The following is a 25104-nucleotide window of genomic DNA, read 5'->3' as shown; positions in this document are numbered from 1 at the left end:
GCTCAAATATCTAATGAAATTAGACAGACAGAAGGGTTAAGTTCTAATACGTCATGAATCAGTGAGTTTAATTTCACGATCTGTTTAAGCATTACAAGATTCTGAGACGAAGCATAATGCCTCCCACATAGCAAGTAGTCCATGCTTACTTGTTGTGGTTGAGCAGATAACCTTGTTATGACCACTACCAACATAGCTACTTTACTCAAAGTGCAAAGCATCAAAAACTCAGGGTATGAATAGTGGTATCTTCTTTTTTACCATCAAAATTCCTTTAAGAGTGTTCAGATGAAATAAGAGCTAAAATAATTTTCCTTCAGTGAACATAAAAACCTGAGAGAGCGGAGGACGCTCACAGCTCTCTCCGAGGTACTCACTGCTCAGAGAGCTGCTCGCGTTTTTCCAAGGCGTCCTTTTCGGCCATAATCGCTCTTTCTTTTTCCGCCAGGGCATTATCCCTTGCTTCTCGTAGATTCCTAGAGTAAAAAAAATCTTCAGTCATGATTTCTATTACAGCTATTTAATACTTCAATCCCGAGTGTACAACAAAACAAAGATTAAAATTTCTTAGTGTACTGATTGGAACTAAGACACAGTGTTGTAATCCATCTGTGATCAATCTTTAGAAAGGACCCATTAGGTTTTATATCCAATTTAAAAGATTTTTATTAATCTGAACTATAATAGCCTGTTAAATCTTAAAAATGCAATACACATGTGAGTTATCATTACTGTGTTAAAGGCAGAAGTAAGATGTTAATAATGCTAAGTATTAATTATTAGGGGTATTGTGTGTATGGTAGAAGGCATACTGAATTTGAGGTAAGAGGATATAGACTTTCAACTTATAGAATTATCACTCTGCCCTAAAGTGTAGAAGGAATAAAGCCTGATCCTGGCACTAAATCTCAAACCAAGAACTGAATAGTAAACAGAATTCACTCAACACTGAGGATAATCCAGAAGAAAAGAGTGATACCATAACAAATGTGAGCAGAGCTTTAGAAAAGAAAATGGATTGGTCACAAGGAATACAAGAGTATCTGGAAGAAATGAAGCGAGAGTTCATAAATGAAATGAAAACTTTGGAAAAAAAGACTTAGAAGAATTATTAGTTTAGAACAGAAGGTAGTAAATCTTACCTAAGAAACTGACTCTAAAAATCAAAATAAATCAAACAATGCAATAATTTCATGAGACAAGAAACATAAAACAAATAAAAAGTTGGGAAAAACAGAAGAAAATGTGAATTATCTACTATTAAAAATAACTGTCCTAGAAAGAGGTCAAGGAAAGATAATCTAAGATCCTGAAAATTAGGAACAAAGAGAAAGCCTGCATATAATATAAGGTATTTCCAAAATAATCACAAACAAAAACTGCCCATATCTACTAGAACCAGAAGGCAAGAAAAAAAATAAGATTCCATAAAGTCGCCTTCTGAAAAGTTTTAGTAATATCATAGTCAAATTCCTGGGGGGAAAATATCAAATAAAAAATACCATAAGCAGTCAGAAAGAGTTCAAATATTGAGGAACCATAGTCAAGATAATAAAACTACAGTAAGCATCACACAAGATCTCGTATCTGTAGCTATAAAGAAGAGGAGACTGTGAAAAACAATATTCCAAAAAGCAAACGATAAAAGCTTATAAAAAAGGATATCTTATGCAGTAAAGAAGAGCTAAAACCTAAAGGGAAAAAAAAAAGATTTTTCAAGCATTTCTGATGAAAAAAGGTCAGAACCATCAGGTGCTTTGAAATACAAACACAAGAGCCAAGAGAAAGCTAGAAAAGTAAGTATATTTGTGAACTGATAAGGAGCTTCAGGATAATGGGAGAGGAAATAAATGTCTCTTCAAAATTCTTATACCTTTAAGGATCACAGAAGGAGTTAAATAAGATGAATAGGTGGCCTGGGAAAGATGGTTAGGTTCTATTTTGATGCTGTTAGAAGAATGAAAGGAACAGTAATACATCAGGGAAGAAAGGAAGAGGAAGGGCAAGAAACTTACTATCTCATATAATATACAAACATGATGGAAAGAGTGTAAAGGAAACTCATTTTCATCAGTATTGTACAAAGGAGGATTGAATGCACTTACATTTATAGAAAGAATGATTTTCGTGTTGAAAGAAATTAAACCCATAGTAAAATAGGGAAAGTATTAAAGTGCCTACTATGTCCTAAAAACTGGGGATACAATTTTAAAAAGGATGAAACAAAAGATAATTTCAATTGGCAGGCTCCTCTTTTACCACTTTATTCTTTGTAAAGAGGGAGCCAGCAAGAAAAGAGGGAAAAGAATAAGAAGACAGGAAAGGGAGAACTAAAAAATTAATAGTTACAATCATGAGCTAGAGGAGAAAGTGAGGCTGATGACCCAGCACAGTCCTCCCTCACTCAAATCAAAGTCAACTGCAAGTCATGTCACCGTTTCCCTGATGTCACGGTCCTGTCTTCAAGAATGAAGGACAAACACAACAACCTGAGAGGATGGCAGAATGGCTTAGAGAGCAGAATCCAAAAATATGTTGTTCAGAAGAGAGGCAGAAGACCTGGTTTCAAATTCTGTACCAGCCACTTAACTACCTGTGTGAGCTCACAGCAAAACACTCAGCCTTTCTACACCTCAGTTTCCTAATCTTCAAAGTGAGGGAATTAGACCAGATGATCTCTAGGCTCCCTTCTGGCTATGAATGGAGTAGTAAATGTTGGGCCTCAGCACCCTGATCTGTAAAATGAGGAATTTCTGCCTGAAATCCTATGATCTTAAAAATTTTTTCATCATTTGAAATTCTGCCTACAGTTAGCACTGTGTTTGGGTAACAGAAACAATATCAATAATGATATATATAATGCCAATAGGATACCTATAGCAGCTGCTATGAATATGCATATATATTTCTAGGGTAGATTGGCAAAATATAATAAACTCTCTTCCCCCAAAGCAAAACCAAAATATTTATTTGGCACATGACTATTAGGATACCAGGAGGAAAGATATAGCAAGGTACTCATTACCAATGGAGGGAGCGAGGACATTCCAAGCATTCTTTTTGTTAGGCCTCCCCACAAGCAAGTTCCTTTGGGCAAGTTCCTCCCCCTGCCAGCTCTGCTCACTTTTCTCTCTGCTCTGTTCCTGCCCCCTCTCTCAAACACTCTTTTTCCATTAGGGCTATTAATGGGTGGAGAAGATCTTATATGCCATTATCATTACAGATGATAACAATGATGATATAAGTCACAATTATACAATACTTTAAGATTTACAAAGTACTTTTCTCAAAACAACAACCTTGTGAGGTAGATAGTATATTATTGTCTCTATTTCAAGATGGAGGAATTGGGGTTCAGGAGGTTATGTGACTTCCTCATGGTCACACAGGCTGTATTTGTTAGAATTGGGATTTGAAACCACACGTCCTAACTCCAAGAAGTAGAGCCTGATTCCTTCCACTACACCATTCTGCTTCACAATAAGGCTATTCTACTCCAATAGAATCTTTAATCTACAGTTTACATTGATAATCAGAGTAGTAGGCATAATATTTAATCACTATGGCCACTTCCATTTGCTTGTTCCACAAACTTTCCTTCTTCAAAACAAACTCATGGTATTTATTTATGAAAAATTCTTCCCACTCTTATACTGCCATCTATCCAGCTGAGTTCAAATCCAGCCTCAGACATTTACTAACTGCCTAACCCTGGGCAAATCATTTAACTATTTCTCAGCTTCCTCATCTGTAAAATGGGGATAATAACAGCACCTGCCTTCCAGACTTCTTGTGAGGATCAAATCTGATAAAGGACTTTGCAATTGTTAAAGTGTTAAATAAAAGCTATTTATTGCATCATCATAGCTACACCTCTAGGAAATTCTCCTGCCTTTATCAATTCAATTCTAAACAATAAATACTTATTAATTTCCTCCTGACTCTGGAGTACCCTAGAAGGTACCACAAGAGATAGAGTTTTGACCAAATACCATATCTGCTTCCTTGTTTAGTGGGATTATATGATGTATACACAAATAATTAGAATACACTTAAGTGCATGAGAGGTGTAAGCAAAATGTTATCTGAGGTCAAAGGAAAGAATGGGGATTGAGGAGGAAGATTGGAAAAAGTTTCAAGGAGGAAGAGATACTTAATTTGAGCTTTAAAAGGAAGGTAGAAATTCAGGGCTATTATGTTTTCAGCTTTCTCAAGACTAACTACCTCCCCCCACCCAAGTTCTTTCCTCCAATATCATGTGGAATGGACTCAAATCCTTTCATAATACTGTCCAACCTTCTCTGCATGCTGTCCAGCTTGTTAATGTCCTTTCTAAAATGTGGTGCCTCAAACTCAGTATAATACTTCAAATGTAGTTTAACCAAAGCAGGATACAACACAACTATTATAGTGTCATGATGTTAGAAATTTACATATGGCAATCCAAAGTCCTCATTTTATAGACGAGTAAATTGAGTCTCAGTAATTTATCCTTTCTCCCTTTATTCTTTCACTTGGACATTTCATCTGTTTTTCATGGTTTAAATTGTCTCCTTGTGTCCCAAATCTGTAACTCTAGGCCAGATCTTTTTCCTCAAGTCCAGTTCCCTATCTCCAAATATCTGCAGGAAATCTCCAACTAGTTGTCCTGTCAGGACCTTAATTTAGAATGTTTAAAACTAAACATATCTTTCCCTGTAAGTACTCTTTATTTTCCTGAGTTCAAAATCTTTGAGACTCCTTAGACTCTACCTTCTCCCTAAGCAACTGACTAAATGAATAGGGCAAATCCCATTGATATCTCAACAAACATGTGTACACCCATACTCTAATTGTACTTTCACAGCCAGCATTCTTGCTCAAGCCCTCATTACTTCTTGCCTAGAATTCAGGAATGTCTTATGTGGTCTCATATTCTTCCCTCTCTAATTCGTGCTTCATAATATCCCTGACAAGATTATTTTCCTAATATACTGTCCTGAGTTCCATCACTGCCATGGCTTAAAAATCTTTCCCAAAGACTACTCAATAAAATACACACTCAGTCTGGAATTCAAGTCCCCCCCCCCCCCAATCTGGCTCTAATCTAGCCTTCCTGTCTTATTTTTCACCTGTAATGGGGCAGAATACTTGTGGAAACAGGACAGCTTAAATGAATCCCCACATCAACTGGGCTAGATTCTGTGGAGAAGACTGAGGGCAGTTTGAATTAACTTCGCTCCAGGAGGACTGACCTAGGACCCACCTGTGACTACTCTGGGAAAGGAGTAAATAGAAATAGCTCTAGGACTCTCAGGGGAGCTCCTCCTGATGTGCCAGGGAACTTACTTGTGAACTCCTTTTATCTCCTTGTAGACTATTTTTACCTGAAGATTGATGGATATACTTTTATTCTGGAAACTGCATTATCTTGACCCTTAAGCTCTGAGTGGTCCATTGTGCCAGATGTGGAACCATGAGACTGGGATATTACCCTACTACTTCCCTTAATGCACAGGCTCTATCCTTCAGACAAGTTTCTCCTACTTTGGTTCATTTGCCCATGTATATGTAATAAATTATTCCTCCCTCATTCCTATCCTTCATTAATTTCTAATCTTCATCTACAGTATTCATATATTTATCTTCCTTCAAAGGCCAGATCAAATATCAATATGATCCATGTTCAAAATCCCCTTGCTCCTTAATGAGGTCTCTTATGCTACTTCTTAAATATGTATATTGTTGGCAATATCCTATAGCCTACTTATAAGTCCCAGGAATCTTTTTCCATTGATTTTGGGTTACTGTCACTTTGGATTCTTGAGATGGTTCCATAATGCCGTCACATACTATTGCTAAAAATAACAGTTCTATAATGTTTTATGCTTATCAAGCACTTTCCTCAAAACATGATGATGTAGATAATAACAAAGATAAAAGGTAACAAATAATAAATAGATAACAACAATGTAGGGTAATAATAATGATGAGGATGAGTCTAAAGCAAATAGTATACTATCACTTTTAGAGATGTGATCAAGGCCTTGAGAGATGAGGTGTCTTTTCCATGGTCACACAACAGAATATCTTGTTCTTTTTATGCTACACATATACCATCTTGTCTTTAATCTAACATGAAAGAGAACATTTTCACTTATTGGGGGTGGGAGGATGGACCTTTGATTTCATCACTGTGGGGAACTCCCAGTGAAGAAGCTCCATCCACTGAGTAGGCTGGCACCTCTTGTTGTTGTGCCTCCTTTGTTCTTGAAGGGGATCAATGACATCATGAGGATGATATCTCAATCTGCAAGTGGACAGGATATGAGAGGAGCAGAACTGTGAAAAGTCATCAGCTTTACTCTCTCTTCCAGAGTCAACAAAGTCAGTGGCAAGACAAAAGTCAAGACCATCATCCTGATGGCCCAGGATGCAATGGGTGACCTTGGTTTTCCTAAATTAAGGCATTTCCCAGGTCTCAGTTTATCTGAGGCTACTACTCAGATACAGTCTTAGAGAGTTGCCTCAGGGCACTGACTTGCTGTAAGTACATAACCAATATGTGTCTTTAGAGAAGTGGAGACCTACAGGAGCAGAATATTGTATATAATTAGAAAAAGTTGCTTTGTTGTTCATTTTGCTTAAGTTAATCAATTTAAATAATCAATGACCAAGAATTTACTAAGCACTAGTATATGTCAGGTACTATGCTAACTCTTTTAATGCAAAGAAAATTATAGTTTGTATTCCCACAAAATTTCAGAGCAGAAATCCATCTATCTAAATCCATATTAAAACAAAAATAGGGGTTTGCCCAGTAAGGAGTTGTTTAGCCTCTAGTGAAGAAGAAAATGTTACTAACAGAGTCAATCTATTCTCCTTCTGTAAGGCTCAAGTTGTTAGGTCTGTTTTTCCTTATATCAAGTTTAAATCTACCTCTGTAAAACTTCCATTTATTGTTTTAAGTCTTGCCCTTGGGGGGCCAACAGAGCACCCTGATCCATCTTCCACAAAAATCCTTTAAATACTTCTCATTCAGTAAGACATCTTATATTTTAGTGCTAGACTCTAGCAGCTCCAAAAATTTAGAATTCAAAGAGAACTGAAGGATCATATAATCTGAACTCCTTCATTTTAGAAGATGAGGAAACTTAAGCTTACAAAGAAGTGATTTGCCCAAGGACATGGAGCTTATTAGCGACTATGCCAGGAACAGAATTTAGAGCTTTCTACACTACACCATATTGCCATTCCCATCAAATCAAATCAAGCCTTTCAGCATATTTCTATTTTATCTGACATAATTTTTGCTTTTGTTTCCTTACAAAGGAAGGCTCAACAGGAAAGGGAATGAATTGAGAAACATCTATTGTATAAAAATGCAGTACATAAGTAAAACTTTTTTAAAGGGGGAAGGCAGGGAGAAGGGGCAAGCTCTGAAAATTTTCATAAAGCTGCAAAGACTCTGAGCATGAGAAAAGTGGACAAGTAACAGACTGTTTGCCTGTCTTCTAAGCACAAGCCTAGCTATGGTCAGAGGCCCAGGATAACCAGAAGGTTGGTCCCTACGTGATATTTTTTTAAACACAAGAATTCATGAAGGATATTTGCTTTGGCATCTAGGGGTCACAGTTTCCATCGGCAGGAGGAGTACTACACCAGTAAAACCACAGAGCCTTTAAGTACTAAAGTAAACACCTATTAAACTATTCTCTACACTAGAAGAGCATTTTTAATGGATAATGTAAAATGTCATTATTTGAATTATAATGCTGATTATATTGATTTCTTATTAAAGCCACCCCATTACATTTTACATATTAGTAGCAATTTTAGAACAAACTAAACATTTTTATATTACTCCTTTTCTAAATGATCTAGATATGTTCAGTCAATGAACTGATTTAAAAAAGTATACTTTTAATTTTTATTTCTTAAAAAGAGACTCCATACTCTACAAATATTTTTTTAATACAAGAGTACCTTGAACAGGTTAATTGCCATCGAGTGACAGCAATACTCAATGCAGTAAAAAATACAGGATCGTTTATCACCTTGGGCCAAACACCATTCCCTGCTCCACTTCTAAGAAAACAGAAAGAACCAATATCTGAAACAAAGAGTACTATGGCCAAAATAAATTTAAGCAAGATAAGCTTCAAAAAGAGCAAAAATAAACTCCCAAAACAAAAACATATAACCAACTGCCTAGATGCAGTAAACAATTAAAAAAGCAGAGAATAAGACCCCTTATGAATTAAGGAAAGAAACCTGTATGCAATGGCAGAAACTTTTAGAAATAATAATGGATAATGGTGGCATATATTAACTTGCCATTATATTGACAGAAAAAGGTTACATAAAAAAAAACAAGTCAGTATTTCATATAAAGGTCTATAGGGTCCCACTGATGGCAGAATGTCTCAAAGGGCTCCAGATAATCTTATTTTGTCAAAGGCAACTCATTCTTTCTCTCTCTCCCTTAAATTTTACAAACTGCTAAGACAAAAGTCAGGTTAACATTTAAAAATATGTGGAAGAGAATGAATTGCTGGGGAGAAATTTCCACAAAGTTAAAAGTAAAGGAACCATCACTATATGTTGAGTGTCTGGCCATTTGACTTTTCTCTTTGAAGGCAAGAGAGAATTTCAATACCTAGAGGGTCTGAAATAATTTGTCAACAAAACACCACAGCTGCAAAGATCATTAACAAGATGCATTTGGGATCTGAAAGCAGATAAAAGTGACTTAAAAGAGATAAATGGATTTGAAGGTTAACAAAAGGTATAAAGACATAAAGAAAAATAAATAGAAAAATTAGATATATCAGAATTATAAAGTGTGGGCACAGAATATTGTCAAGGGTTTCAAATTAAAAATATAATGATGCACTATGGATGAAGGAAAGAAAAGGTAACTTTAAAAAACAAAATTTTATATCAGCTCTAAAAGGGGATTTGAGGTTTATTTAGTTAATAGTATAAATTAATAAACAGTAAAAAAATTATTTAACACACAAGTTAAAATATGCTGATGCTAAAATGTCTAAAAAATTCCTTTTAAAAAACTTTTTAAAAAGAACCTAATACAGGATATTTGAACAGGTACATATTGAAGTATCTACAAGTTTAGAATGAAGACTAATTATACTTTTCGACAAAAATTTATAAGACAATAAATTATTTAAATGATTTAATGAACTTTCTACTTCTAGGAATTCTGAAATGAGTCTTCTGTTACTGACAGACCAAATCAACTATCAAATGTGAGACTTAAAATGCAGAAAACTGGTATGGGTTTTTTCAAAATTCTTATCCATAGGAGGAAATCAGAGTGGCAATGGAAAACAGCTCATTAATCTGAGACTTGCCAACAGATGCTATGTGGCATAGTAGATTAGAGTGCTAGGCCTGGAGTCAGGAAGACTCATCTTTGTGAAGTTCAAATCTTGCCTCAGATACTTAGGAGTTGTGTGACCCTGGGCAAGTCACTTAACCCTGTTTTCCTCAGTTTCCTTATCTGTAAAATAAGCTGGAGAAGGAAATGGCAAATTACTTTAGTATCTTTGCCAAGAAAATGCCAATGAGGTCATGAAAAGTCAGAAAAAACAACAAGGATAAATAACAACAACAAAAAAGCCACAGTACTATCCATTAATCTCTGCATGGTGCTTGGTACTAGGGATACAAAGACAAAAATGACAGTACTTCCATTGAAGAGTTTACACTCTATTGAAGGAGTGCAACAAAGAGAATAAAATACAAGGTAATTGTAGGAGTTGGGAGAAAGGAGATAGAGGCTTGTGCCCTCTACCAGCGGAAAGGCCACTCTGGATGGAATACAGAGTCTGTGAATAGCTCTTTCTCCACCAATGGTGCTGCTGGTCACTGCAGCTGGCTTATAGCTACTAACTTCTAGGACTAAGCCATCCTCCAACCATCAGCACCAAAGGCAACAGAGATGGGCTGACCACTCATTTATTAGTGCCTCTCCTAATATGTGTGGTTAATACATGAAGGACAGATAGGAACCCAGGCCTCCCAAACAATTCCCAGTAAAAATCAAATAAAGCATAAAAGAATTAAGTCACTCAGTTAAGATCTGGAGAAAAAAAGATGGCCAGAATCCAGTTGAGGCCAGGAGTCTGCACTGGGAAAGTAAGTGTCTACTATGCGCAAGGCACTGTAATAAGTGCTTTACAATGATTATCTCATTTGATCCTCACAATAACCCTGTGAGATAGGTGCTATTATTATCCTCATTTTACTGTTGAGGAACTTCCTTGGTGAGGCCACATTAAATAAGTCGAAAGCGTATGATGTCATCATCACTGAAAATCTGAGCAATCAAAACAAAGTACAAATACAGTGAAGAAACAATGAAAGGAATAGATTCTGAGAAATTGGGGGGGGGGATCTAGGTGGTGCAGTGAATAGAGGACTGGCCCTGGAGTCAGAAGGACCTGAGTTCAAATCCAGCCTCAGACACTTAACACAAAAACTAGCCGTGTGACCTTGGGCAAGTCACTTAACCCCAATTGCCCTCCAAAAAACAACCCCCAAAAAGAGAGAAAATCTGGGAAAATTTTCATTAACATTGATGCACAGTAAAATAAAAACAGGAACACAATTTAAACAGTAACTTTCACACTGTAAAGGAAAACAATTTTGAAAGACTTAAGAACTCTAATCAATGTAATGATCAACTGCAGCTCCAGAAGACCAATCATCAACAAATATTTATTAAGTGCCTACTATGTGCCAGATACTGTACTAGATACTGGAGCTATAAGAATGAAAAAATCCTACCTTCCAACTCTTAAAATGCAGAATAAGAAATACGTTTCTTGACACAACCCATGCATAGATTTGTTTTGTTTAATTATACTTCTTTGTCATAAGACATATACTTTTATTAGTTTGTTGCAGGTGTGGGAGGAAGTATAAGGAGGGGGAGGGAGAATAATAGTGACAGCAAGAAAAGAAGAATGAAAGAATGTTAATGAAATGTATAAAATACACAGAAAACAGGAAAAAAAAAAAGAAATAGGATATTAGAATTACCATGTTAAATTTACTGTCTACCTAAAAAACCAAGCTCTATACAATAAAGATTCAGAGTTTCACAGGCAACTCTTTTTTCATTCTTCTTTATATATGGGAATGGTCACATTGATGCCTATAAAGTTCATAAAATTAAAAAATGGGGAGAAAAAACAATAAAAGGCTAGGATCAGACTATGAAATCTATGAAATGTCTATGACTATGAAAAAGCCAAATAGAGGAGCTTGTGCTTTATGTTGAAAATGATAGAAAGTCACTTGAACTCCTTAAGCAGGGGAGTGATGTAGTCAAATTTGTCCTCGAGGAATGTCAATTTGGTGGTTGTGTGGAAATTCAATTATAGAGAGAACAGGATGAAGCAGAGAAACAAATTAGACAGCTCTTGGAGTGGCATCAGTGAGAGTTGATGAGGGCCCATACCATGTAGGTGGAAAAGGACATAAGATATAACTAACTTAGTTAAGTTCCTTTCATAGCAGCAGCCAACCAAACTAGTCTTCTCTTTCTTTTTCTTTATGTAAAACTAGTGGGGATTTTTTGGGAATAAAAAAGATTATGTTTGTCTTCTGATGAAAAATATGGGAGGGAAATTATCCATTTGGAGAGCAAATCTCAATAGATTTGCTATTCTTACCAGAGAGGTCTCCCAAATACTGTCCCTTTTCCTTTTTTTTTCTTTTTGGAGGGGGGAAAGGCAGGGCAATTGGGGTTAAGTGACTTGCCCAAGGTCACACAGCTAGTAAGTGTTGTGTCTGAGGCTGGATTTGAACTCAGGTCCTCCTGACTCCAGGGCTGGTGCTTTACTCACTGAGCCACCTAGCCACTCCTGCCCCTTTTCCTAATGACTCTAAACCTATGACTCAAGATTACAACAAGGTAGGGAAAATTTGGTATTATCCACTCTATTGGTAACCTCAATTAGTATTCACAATTGAGAACTGGCAAGTATGTTAATAAGGACATCTGAGGAGAAATTTTGTGGGAAAAGATAGTTGGGAAATTAATGAAACCATAACATTTTAAAGCTGGAAAGTGCCTTAGATATAATCTAAGCTAATGTATTTATAAAACTGAAACTCAGAGAAGTGGTGACTTGACTATATATTCATAGACATACTAAATAATAATGAAGTAAATTTTTAAAGGAAAAATACTCAGTATTAATCTAGAAGTACATGAAGTTTAGAAGCTGTAGAGGGGAAACAAATTACAATATAAAATATAACTTTGTGAACTTAGTATATATGTTAGTTATGGAAAAAAAATAAAAACATCTGAACAATAAACACTAGACAAATCTTCCTGATTAATATGCCCTTGGTGTTGGTTTTCATGTAAAGAGTAGTGGCTTTAAAAGACAAAAAGGCATTTTTGTGTGCCTGTAGTAGATGGGCACTGCATTAGTTTAAGTAGAACTGTGAAAATGCTAGGTAAAAATACAGACTTTTCTAATGTAATCAACTGAAAATATTAATATAGTTTTGGTCATTTTTTCTCAGGAGAGAATTAAGCTACAAAGGCAGCTTTACAAATTTATCAAAATACAATACTTGAGTATCCACAGTGTCTTGTTTTTTGATAATAAACACATGTACACGAAGGCATGCACAACACAATTTATTAGTAAGTGTGTTTGGGGAATTTTTTAAATGTAATGATTATTATACACTCAATCATAAGGACTGTAATTTTTTATTATTCAAAGAAAGAAATTAAAACATAATTTAAAACAAATTAACAAATAAAGTTTAAAAATGAGAAGTAAAATAACAGAAATTTTCAAGACAGGGTGTACTTAGGAACTACTGGCACACACCCAGTACATGTGCCTATGTTTGTGCACTACACTAACAGAAAATACAGACAAGCAATGAAGTGGATATTATATACATTTAAAAATGAATACTTTACCATAGCTTACGTACCCATCTGAATAACTCCATAACTGATCATAAAACCAGGTATTAAGATTTGGGAGAGACCTTAGCCAACATTTCGTCCAGTAACCCGACTTTACAAAGCCGCAGTGTTGTGAGAAGAGTTCTGGGTTTGGAATCATAAGATCTGGTTTGAATTCCCAGCTTTTGCTACTTTTTATCAACTTAAGGAATTCACTTCTCCCTGGGTCTCAATTTTCTCTTTTATAAAATGAGAGAGTTGGAAATTATCCTTAAGCTCCTTTCTAGGTATAAAATCTATTATCCTATAATGTTAAGATATTATTATATTATATTACTATAATTAATTATATATTATATATATATATAGTCTTCTCTTTTTTTTATGTGAAACTAGTGGGCTTGTTTTGTTTTTGCCAAAATTACAGCCTTGTTGGGCCACAATGACAAGCCCAATGAGAATTTTATTGAAAGAGATATCAACAAATATCTTCACTGATCTTTTACTTGGATGGATAAGATTTAATAGAGATTATATAAGAGAACATTGTTCACACAGGAAAATAAGCTCACAACTTTCTCATATTTAGCTGACACCTATAACTAACTATAAAATAAATATCATATTAAGAAATTCATTGATTCCACAAAACATTTAATAAGCATTGGAAGCAGATATAAATTTAAGATATGATGTCTTCCCTTAATGATAATAATTTAAAGTTTGCAAAACACTTTATAAATATTATTTCATTTGATCCATACAACAACCTTGTGAAATCAGTGCTATTATTATCACCATGTTACAGATGAAGAAATTGGAACTCACAGAAATGATATAACCATCCCTAGTCACACAGGTTAAAACAAAGGTCTGTTAGGATCTGAATCTAGGTCTGCCTGACACCATATCCCATCCTCTATCCATTGACACCTTTTCTCTCAAGTAAATTAAAGTCTGGTAAAAATATTAATTCCTCCTCTCTTCCCCACACGGGGCTCCCAGAAAAGCTAACCCAGGTTCAAAGTCCTCTGTGGGTCAGTATTCACTCAAATCATTGCTAAACACCTTCACCCCCTGATTCATTTACTTATTTAGGATTTATTTATTTTTAGTTTTTAAAATTCATTTCCACAAGAATTTGAGTTCCAAATTTTCTCTCCATCTCTCCCTTACCCCACATCCCAAGACAGCAAGCATACTGATTACCCCTTTTCCCAGTCTTCCCTCTCTTCTATGCCCTTTGCCCCTTCCCGTAGCCCACTAGTCCTTACTTTATTGTAGGGTAAGATGGATTTCTTTACCCCATTTCCTGTATATCTTATTTCCCAGCTGCACATAACAACAATTGTTTAACATTTGTTTTTAAAACTTTGAGTTTTAGATTTCTCCAGAACAGCATATTCCAAGCCCTGTGATCCCTTAATGTACAAGCTGTTAGAACTTGTGCTATCCTGATTGTGTTTCCACAATACTCAAATTATTTCTTCCTGACTGCTTGCAATATTTTCTCCTTAACCTGGGAACTCTGGAATTTGGCTATAATATTCCTAGGAGTTTTCTTTCTGGGATCTTTTTCAAGAGACGATAGGTGGATTCTTTCAATTTCTATTTTACCCTTGGATTCTAGAATATCAGGGCAGTTTTCCTTGATAATTTCTTGAAAGATGATGTCTAGGCTTTTTTTTTTTTTTGGTCATGGCTTTCAGGTAGTCCAATAATTTTTAAATGATCTCTCCTGGATCTATTTTCTAGGTCAGTGGTTTTTCCAATGAGACATATCACATTGTCTTTTTTTTCCATTCTTTTGGATCTGTTTTGTAATGTCTTGATTCCTCCTTCCACTAATACAACTTGGCTATTCAAAATAAGACTCTTGTTGCCACTTGGAAAATAGAACTTAGTCTCACAGCTTCTACCCACTTCAATGGGGTATAATTACTAGCAACAGAAAGAGAAAGGCTCTTTTCAATGCTGCTCCATTCTCTTTTTCTAGTTTTTCACACTGACTCCCACAGAAAACTAAAGATACAAACAGGTGATAATGGGGACACATAAAGAGTAAGTGGGAAGGGTGTTGTTAGATAAGACAAGAGGGACTGGAGAGACTAAATACTAAACCAAGGCTTAAACAGAGGCAATGTTAGTAGAGAGAGGACTGCCATCTGAGCTTTTCAATTTTCAAATCCAATCTCCTGGGAATAATGGATTAGGACTGGAGGGAGAATCCTAGATAGTATGGTATGTGCAATGGAAAAGGACAGAGAAGAGAAAATACCAAGCAGCAGAACCTGCTATGAAAAGAGTTCCTATAAAGTCTATGGCCGTTCAAGTAGATAATCATCGACTAATATGAATGGAACATACCTATTTATAGGTAGGCAGGTAAATTATGTTACCTATTGCTATATTCAAAAAATGGAAAAGTAAAGAGTTACTTATAAAGGCATACCCTTCAAAAGTAATTTAATTTACTGAGATGACAAAGAAGAGCTACTTAAAAGTTTTTCCATAAAAAGGCTTTTAAAAAAATTATAAAGATATCTGGTGAGATATGAACAAGAAAAAGACTTTTTGGCAAAAAACGAAGAAATGCACTTTTAAAATGACGAATGGAAATTCTGAAAATTGGTTCCAGTAATATACAAAATATCTTCAATTGTAATGCATTATATCTTTTCACCTAACCTCCACAAATAAACTTAGATTTAAAGCTGTTTTACATCACATCAAGTTTCTGTAAGAAGTGCTAAAGCTTTTTCTTGGGCACTTGGAAAGTGATATAATTTGTGGTCAAGATAGCTTTTGTTAATATGGTGGGAAAAAAAGGAAAAAAATTACTAGAGTGACACTAATTATTCTACTTAAAAGCACCCTCTTTGTATCCTTTTCTACTTCCTAACCTGACAGACCAATTATAAAACTACTTAAAAATGGGATTCCACATTCTGTGAAGTTACAACATTATACAGCCTTTTGACAAACATATTTGTTGATCTATATTTACCTATATTCACATATTATTCTTCTGTCATATTTTTGTTTGCAATATGTAGTTTGTGTTCTTACAGTAATAATAATGCCTAATCTGTGGTTCCACTTCCCTAAGATCTCAACATTTCATCTTGTTTTGTAATCACAATATCTATCCTCTTCTCCATAGAAATAAAAGTATTCCTCCATTTTATCAGCAAACTCAGGCACTGACAAAGTATAATCCCAAGAAAATTTACTAAACCTCTTTTCTGATAGTTCTCTAATGTAGACCCATGTAGATAATTAATTTGTTTATTGAATAATAGGCATATTCACATATAGACACAAATAATGCTCATTTTCAGAAGTGCCTTTTATGGTCACAAATGATTCTATAAAATAAGTAGCCTACTTTTAAACGATGTTCATTTTAGTTGGACTAAAGTGACAGAATCAAAATGTTGGAAACAAAATGACAGCATAACAAATCAGTTGTATTATTTCTCTAAGTTTCATAAAACTCAAAAACTAAGGCAAAATAATGTTAATACAACTGTTTGAGATGCTCCACATGAATTCAACAGATAATGAAATATAGTTCCCTTCTCTTGGAGGAAGAGTAGGGGACGACTTTGGGAGAACACTGTAAGACAGGTGACTATATCTGTTGTTTTTGCTGTGTATTTCTTTGTTACAAAGAAGGGTTTGATTTGGGGGCAGGGAGTAGGATTTATCCAGAAATGATGATACGAAACCAAAAGATGTCAATAAAACATATGTAAAATAAAATGGAACAAGTTAAAACCTACAGGTCCTAGTGTATTGCAAAGATGTGGCAGATATGACTGTTTATGCACTGTTAATGATTTTTGAAAGATCATAGTAATTATGAGAAGTATTGCAGGATAGAAGAAGAGCAAATGTTGCAAATTATTTTTTAAAGGAATAGACTAGTATGCACCCTATGAGTGAACTTGATTTCTATTACTTACAAAATTCTAGAACATATAATAAAAGGGATGGTTAGTAAATATTAAAAAAATAAAGTGAACCAGGTTCTTTCTCTTAGAAAAAGGAACAAATACAGCTTTATCAAAACCAGATTATGTTAGGTTAACCTCAGTTATTTTCTGATAGTGTTCCTAGACTCAGAGATAAGGGGAATGCTATAGATATAGTTACCTGGATTTTAGCAAAGAAATTGATGAAAGGATCTCGTGCTATTTTTGTGGAAAAGATGGACCTATGCAGGCTATAATGATGCTGCTCAGTTGTTTTTAGTCATGTCCAAGTCTTCATGATCACATCTGGGGTTTTCTTGTGTGTGTGTGTGTATTTTTGTTTGGGTGGGGAGGGAGGAAGGCAAGGCAATGGGTGACTTAACTGACTTGTCCAATGTCACACAGCTAGTTAAGTGTCAAGCATCTGAGGCCAGATCTGAATTCAGGTCCTCCTGAATCCAGGGCCGGTGCTCTATTCACTGCACTACCTAGCTGTCCCAACATCTAGGTTTTTCTTGACAAAGATATTGTGGTGACTTGCCATTTTCTTCTCTAGCTCATTTTACAGATGAGGAAAGTGAGGCAAACAATACTGAGTGACTTTTCCAGTGTCGCACAGCTAGTGAGTATCTGAGGACAGATATGAATTTAGGTCTTCCTTAATCCAGCACCAGTTCTCTTTCGACTGCGCCACCTTGCTGCCCCACATGTTTGGAACTGAATGGTCGGCCCAAGAAGGGGTAATTTGGTAGGGTGACATCAACACACAAAGACAGACAAAGTCTTGGCTTGGGTCTGTATTATTTAGCTTTTTTTTTAATCAGTGACATTAATAAAGTCAAAGGTAGAATAATCATCAAATCTTGGAAGGGTAGTTTGGTTGGTAGTGTTAGGATCCCAAAAACTCCTGATGGGCTATAATACTGAGGTGATTATAATGAGATAAGATTTAAGAGGGATAAATATAAAGTATTTGGGTTTCAAAAACTCAACTTTTAAGATAGCAGAGATGTGGTTAGATAGCTCATTTGAAAAAGAATGCGAGTTCATGATTCAAGATCAACATTGCATCAAGAGTGTGATACAATAGCCAGAAAAATCTAATTCAGTCTTAGGGTGCATGCACAGTGTCCAAGACTAGGGAGATTGCAACTCAGTCCAGCAGAGTATTGTGTTCCATTCTGGAAATGACATTTTAGGAAGACCGCTGATGAATTGTAGAGTGGCACTGATGAAGTGTAATCTGATGAACTGTAGGAAGGCAGCTAGAATAGGGATGGGCCTTTGGTCTTGCTATATGAGGTTCAGTTTAAAAACTTGGAATGTTTAGTTTGGAACTTTGACTTTGGGGTGAAATGGTATCTGCTACACTGTTGTAAATTACACTTTGCCTTGACTCCCTGTTGAAGGGGTACAGGACCATGTAAAACCTTGGTACTAAAGGGTTTTTATGATTACATTAATGGGGGAAGTGTGGGGAAGGAGAATGATAAGAAGAAAAATCAGAGAAAAGGTGAAACAATAAAAGGACAAAAAGGAACAACAAAAACAAAGATCTAGGCAAAATATGAATCACTAATTATAAAATTAGTGAGCTGGATTGTCTAAGTGATTCTCCAAGTATGGAGCATGTGGCCCTGAAAATTATTGCAAAGGATCCAAAAATCCAAAGTTGCACCAATCATTTCTACTTTCATTTTCAACTCCAAAAAAAATATAAAGTATGGCTTAGTATCATAAATAAGCAAACATATCTCCTAAAGACCACATATCTCACAATAGGCATATTACTGTTTAAAAAAATATATAGATGGTATTGTGATAAAAATCTGAATTTATTTAAAAGTATCATTCAATTCATAGTAACTTTGGTTCACCACATTTTTTTTTGTTTTTGTTTTTATTAGCAAGGCAATCAGAATTAAATGACTATTCCAGGTTCATACAGCTAGTAAGTGTCAATATTTGAGGTCATATTTGAACTTAGGTCGTCCTGACTCCAGGGTCAGTGCTCTGTTCACTGTGCCATCTAGCTGCCTCTATCAGGTGTAGTCTTAAGTAACAGATGATACTAAAGAATCATACGATAGATGTAGACTTTAAAACTAATATTGTGTGAAGATGTGACATTTTTTAATGTTAAAAAAGGCACAGTCTATAACTAATAAAAATTAAGGCTAAAATTTCAGTCTTAGTTTTGAGTTTGTTGTTTACTGTACATACACTTGAAATCCTAATGTTAATCAAAAGAAATGTTCCATCTATATTAATTACACAAAATGTAATAGCCAAATGATACGCATTAAGCATACTAAAAAGCTAGTACCATTTGTTACACTTATTAGTTGGCTAAAATGATGTACTTATTTCTTATGAGGATATCCCGTAGAGCATTTTAAAATGAAGCAAATATATGTCAACTGCACTCTGAATTTCAAATGGTTCCACAAAAGATTAGAGATGATCTTTTTTTTTTTTTTTTTGAGGAAGAGGCTTTTCTTTTTTAAAGCATTAATGCCAAAACTCATTTAAGCCTCTCAGGCAGGTAGACTGAGGGGAAATTAATTAGGTAATGGACCCATTCAAAATTAATTTCCCTTATACCACAATAATTCTATGAACTAATACTTTCAAGCAGGCTATCAAGCAAATGCCACAGATTTCTTAGGCAACTATAGGCAAAAATCACCTGCTTCTCTTTTTGGTCTTGGATTTCCTATTTATGAAATAAAATATGCAGACATTTCATTACTACTTTCACACTACAGACAAGGAATTCAGAAGGGAACAGCTAATGTAGGATGCAAATATCTGGCTAAGAGTGTGATGTCTGAAAATGGGATTTAAGTTTCTGGACCATATATTAAAATATAAGAATGACAAACTCTTGGTCAAGGAGCTCAAAAGAATTTGATCTAAGTATATAGCCAGAAAAAAACCTAAATAGCTGATTAATTTTTATTGTAGAGATAATAATATTCAGTTGTATGGATGATCCCTAGAGTCTTTCTATCTGTGTACACACACACACAAATGCATGTGTGCACACATATCTTGGACTGACATTAAAAATTGGGGGAGGGGGAGAGAAACAAGTCTAGTCATGTGATGAAACTTAATGAGTAGCGTATAGCCCATGTGCTAAATGGGTGTCCTTGTACTATCAAAAGAAAGCAATGAGTGGACTCTCTCTGGTAAATTTATTGAATGAGACAGTCAAGAATCATAAAGAATGGTAAGACATTGATGGGCTCAATCTGAACTGGGAATAGTCATATCTGCTAGAGTATCAAGGAAAAATATACTAATAATCAGAGATAGCCAAAGCAGAACAGGCTGCCTTAAAGGATAGTAGTTTCTCACTCATTAAGTAACCACCTGTCTGGCACATTGCATTGGCAGCATGGTGTAACAGACAGAGAACCATTGCAGAGCTAGGAAGACCTGTGTTCAAGCTCTGTTTCTGATACTTTGTAGCTGTGTAATCCTAAATAGGTCTTGCCTCTCTGGGCCTGGAAAATGTGGGGCTATGCTTCAAGATCTCTAAGGCCCTTCCCAACTATAAATCTATCAGGTACAGGCTGGATTATAATTCTTTGATTTTATTAGTTGGGCCCTGAAAAAAGGGAATCTATTGACTTTTCTGAGGTTACACAGTGACCAAGAATACCATACAAGAAGTGAAAAGGTAGATTAGAGACAGACTGTGGCAGTCCTTGAATGGCAGGATAAGGAGTTTATATGCTCAGTGACAGGCTGAGGAGCTACTGAAGTTTGTGAGCAGTCAAACAGTCAAAGCAGTGAGTTGGTAGGGTTACTTCGTCAGGAATGTGCAGGATGGATTAAAGAACATATATACTGGAGGCTTATTCTGTTCTTCTGGTATTAGAAAACATGCTTTTTTTCCTAATATGTTCCTATATGAAATGTTAGAAGGCTGAGTTTAAACTAAACAAACCTGATTTAAAGTAAGATTCATGGAAAAGTAATCAACAATTTCTTGGTTCTTAGACAAATAAAGCACTCAAACAGATGTATCAATTCAAGATTTTCTACCAGTGATGCAAACCATCCATGCCATCCTGTGAGATCTTTCCTTGTGCTCCCCAAAACGATTTCATTACTGAACTGAAGCCTTCCTTCCATTCCCCTGATGTTAAGAGGGTAGAGCATTCTGACTATGCACTTGTCATCTCTCACTTCTGTCATGTGGCCAGAACATTTTCTCTTCATGCCATTGTGATAGTAATGGCAATTAAAGATTCCCCTGTATTGGCTTGGTTTTCAAGTTGATTGTGTTAAAACCCAGAGTTTGTTAATCCCACCTGTGGGATGGGCTTGTTGATGTGAAAAGAAAGTCCTGAACTGGGAGGAGCTGGTGAGGTAGATTTGGAGAGACACTAGAGAGAGGCGGAAGATCTTTTTGGAAGCAGCACCTCGTGGAGAGAGAGAGAGAGACTAAGAGAATTGCTGGTGGCCGCTTTGAATTGCCCTGGACTTTTGAGACCTGCCCCCTGAGCTGCCAAGGACTGAGGAGACATGGCTGTTTTGCTGGTACTTTGTCTGTCTGTTTTGATGTTGTTTTGCCAGATTTGTCCACTGGTGAAAGACCGTCCTTTTGTTGAAGAAGTCCTGGAACCTGGCTGTTCGCTAAGAAGGCCTGCGACTGTCCTGCAGACAGAGAGTGAATACTGTCCACTGGTGAGGGACAGTACTGTTGTTGCAGGGGTCTGGAGACTGTCCTGCAGACAGAGTGAATACTGTCCACTGGTGAGGGACAGTGCTGTTGTTGCAGGGGTCTGGGAGCCTTTCTGTTGGTTCAGAAGCCCTGAAGAAGGATTTTCTTGTTGTATGTTTACAGAAATCCTGGGAGAGGGCTTTGCTAATGTGTTCAGGGGTTCTAGGACTGTTCTACAGACAGAGGATGAATTCATGAAGGGACTGGCAATGTATCTTATGGCCTTGCTAAGCCTTGTCTCCCCAGGAACTAAGATTGCTGAGAACTTGCCTCCTGTCAAGATGAAGAAAAGACCTCCATTTGGGTATTAAGTGCTGTGTTTAAACTTGATGTAACTCTGGGGTAGATTCAATTGTGATCCAGGGGTGGGGAACTTTTGACCTTATTGTGCTCTGTGATTGACAAATGAAGGTACTTTACCTATGTTTGGAAACTAATCTCCATTTGAGAAGAGGGGTTTTGTGGTGGACTAAATGAAGGTATAGCCTAGGGGTGGAGTAGTATTTAGAACCGGGACTTTGTAATTGATTGAATGATTGGAAGGTCCTGGGGTGGGGTAGTACTTGGAGATTATTTAATCACACTTAGTAAATGCTGTATTTTGAATGATGTCATGTTTTGATCTTCTCTGTTCTTGGTTTGTCACTGAATAAAATAGAGAGCACCTATGCTGGTATTTTGAACCTGGGAAGTTGCCTTTGCTTGATATTACATTACAGCCATATAATGCCTTGATCACAGACTTTAATCCTGTTATTAAGAAATCCTCAATGGTTTCATCTTCAGCCTGCTCACAGCAACCATACTGCCTTTCCATCGCTCTGCACGTAATGCCATAGTTCTTCAGAATTCATGTTGCTATTTGTCTTCCTGACACATAACAAACCCTTAAGATGTCTCAGTCTGTACCTGGGGTCAGCGAAAGAGCTCTGTAATTTCTCAAAAGTAATTCAACTGGCTTTCCTTTCCAACTCTGGGTCTAGCTTATTCCATACATATCTGCCTCAGATATAAATATTGTTGGACAAACTCAAAAGGACATGATGCAGTGTTAAAACGTGGATAAATAGACATGTTTTATCCATTTAGTCTTTACAGTGTGGATGGACAGACCAAACTCCTTTGAATGATGACTAAACTCATCTAGGAGACTCTGTAATGTCCTGAAGTTTGATGTAATAAGCACAAATGTCATTTGCAAAAAGAAGCAACCAGAGAACCTTAACATTCACAGGGAATCCCTCCTCAACTTAAGACTTTTATTCTGGATCTCTTTCATATAGTGGCAAATAATTCTGGTATTTCCCAAATACCTTTGCGATGTACTATAATCTCCCTGTGTTATGGATAGGTTTATATTTGTTATCAAAGGGTCACTAAACAGTTATTTCTGTGTTATATCTTTGAAAGAATCCTGAATGATCTTGATGGGAGCCTGCTGGTTCCCTACTAACACCCTCATTGAGGATGTCTTCAGTTCATAAATTGATGGCTCTCAAGACCCTGTAGAGACAAGAAAGCAAGCGTATAGGCCAACAATGACTGATGTTCTCTGTTACTTTTTTAGGTATTAATGATGCTGTTGTTCACTTGTTTCAGTTGTGTCCAACTTGTCGAGACCCCATTTGAGGATTTTTTGGCAAAGGTACTAGAGTGGTTTGTTATTTCCTTCTCCAACTCATTTTACAGATGAGGAAACTGAGGCATACTGGGCTGTCTGACTTGCTCAGGTTCACACAGATAAGAAGTGTCTGAGGCCAGATTTTAACCCAGGAAGAAGAGTCTTCCTGACTCCAGAGCCGGTTGTACTTGATCCACTGCACTACTTGGCTGCTTTTTGTAATTACTGTTCAGTTGTTTCAGTTGTGTTCAACTCTTTGTGACCCCATTTGGGATTTTCTCAGCAGAGATTCTTATGCCATTTCCTTCTTCAATCCATTTTATAGCTGAGAAACTGAGGCATACAGGGTTAAGTGACTTGCCCAAGGTCACACAGTTAGGAAGTGTCTGAGGACAGATTTGAACTCAGGCAGAGGCGTCTTCTTGACTTCAAGCCTGGCATTCTATCCACTGTGCCATCTAGCTGCTTCCATTTAGGTATTAATATCATTCACTAAATGCCATCACTACTATATCACCTCTAGTATGGAATCATCACCTTTATATACTTGGTCCAATCTAGTTGCTTTTTCCATGAGAACATTAACTTCCTAGTCTTTTTATACTACCCTTTTCTCCATATTCTACACTTTAGATACAGAACAAAAAACAACCACAAGTGTTAATTAAGCACCCATTCCCCTCTCCCCTTTTGCTTATAGTTCTTCTATTTTCATCCTTGAATGCCCTTGGCTATTTGTCTGGACAAACTTTCCTCTTTTTTTTGCTTTATGAAATGATGCTATTTAATACTCCATGATCCTTTTTTTGTCTTTTTTAAGATTTTACAGGGGCGGCCAGGTGGTACAGTGAGTAAGAGCGCTGGCCCCAGAGTTGGGAGACCCAGGATTGGTTCCGGCCTCAGATACTTAGCACCTACACAAAATAACTGGCCGTGCAACCTTGAGCAAGTTACTTAACCCCAATTGCTTATAAAAAAAAAGATTTTACAGACAAGTTTAAATTCCAACCCCACTGTTGCATTTCTCAGTCATCTTTCAACATCTGGCAAGCAAGTCAGATGTTTGCTTACTAAGGGACTTTCAGGTCTAAGTCTTCTTGTTGTGACAATTTGCACTGCTTAAATTTCTGAAGTTGCTGATCTTATTTCTGTTTTCCATTTTCTAATTGGATTTTTAACAGTTTGTTTAGATAATTCAGGGTTAAATTATTTAAATGGTATATCAATAGGTTTTCCTCATTATTATTTTTTTCTTCCCCCCCAATTTCTGATCTTACCTCTAACAAGTTGATGGTCTTATTGTACAGATAGCTGATTTAAGAGTAACTTCCATATCAATAACAAATCTTTTAGTATTTGTTAAAAATATAATTTATTTCATCTTTTATGGTGTTATTTGATGCTTGCCATGTACAGCACTTTCTGATTCTTATTTCAGTGAAAGTACTCATGATAAAGAGGCAGGAAGTCTCTGTATAATCTATAAGTTTTTGGTCTCTCTCAATTTCTTTTTCCTGAATCCCACTTTCCCACAGATTTCTCCTCCACTTGACTGTTTCCCACCTTTGCACCAGTCACTAAGCAACAAGTACATTTGATCCAATTTGGAATGTCTTCTAGAGCTCTTCATTGAATTTCTCTACTAGTGTAACCTCAGCAACCAACAATGATGCACAGACTGCATTTATTTTTGTGGTGGTTTTTTTGTAAATAATTTATCATTACTACTGCAAAGTAGAATGACCAAATGTCTAATGGAAGAAATATTTCTTATTGATTCTGGTATCCCATAGAAGTCACTCTGTAAATCTTTTTTTTTGTC

At 36.1% G+C, this 25104-nt stretch overlaps 1 protein-coding gene across 4 annotated transcripts in view; it reads right to left on the bottom strand.

The window, feature by feature from the left end:
- PIBF1 (progesterone immunomodulatory binding factor 1) overlaps nt 1-25104 on the bottom strand; it is a 321204-nt gene that overhangs the window by 244226 nt on the left and 51874 nt on the right. For all 4 annotated transcript variants that reach the window (XM_069066780.1, XM_069066782.1, XM_069066781.1 and 1 more), the window contains exon 10: nt 378-476. In XM_069066780.1, the coding sequence (XP_068922881.1) occupies nt 378-476 (99 nt within the window). The remainder of the gene's footprint in view (nt 1-377; nt 477-25104) is intronic.

The sequence above is a fragment of the Petaurus breviceps genome, unplaced genomic scaffold, assembly GCF_028583685.1.
Source record: "Petaurus breviceps papuanus isolate PSGF00001 unplaced genomic scaffold, PetGlider_PUasm1.0 90730, whole genome shotgun sequence".
Lineage (NCBI taxonomy): Eukaryota > Metazoa > Chordata > Mammalia > Diprotodontia > Petauridae > Petaurus > Petaurus breviceps.
The sequence above is the reverse complement of the archived record's forward strand: the minus strand, read 5'-3'. Positions and strand labels throughout refer to the sequence as shown.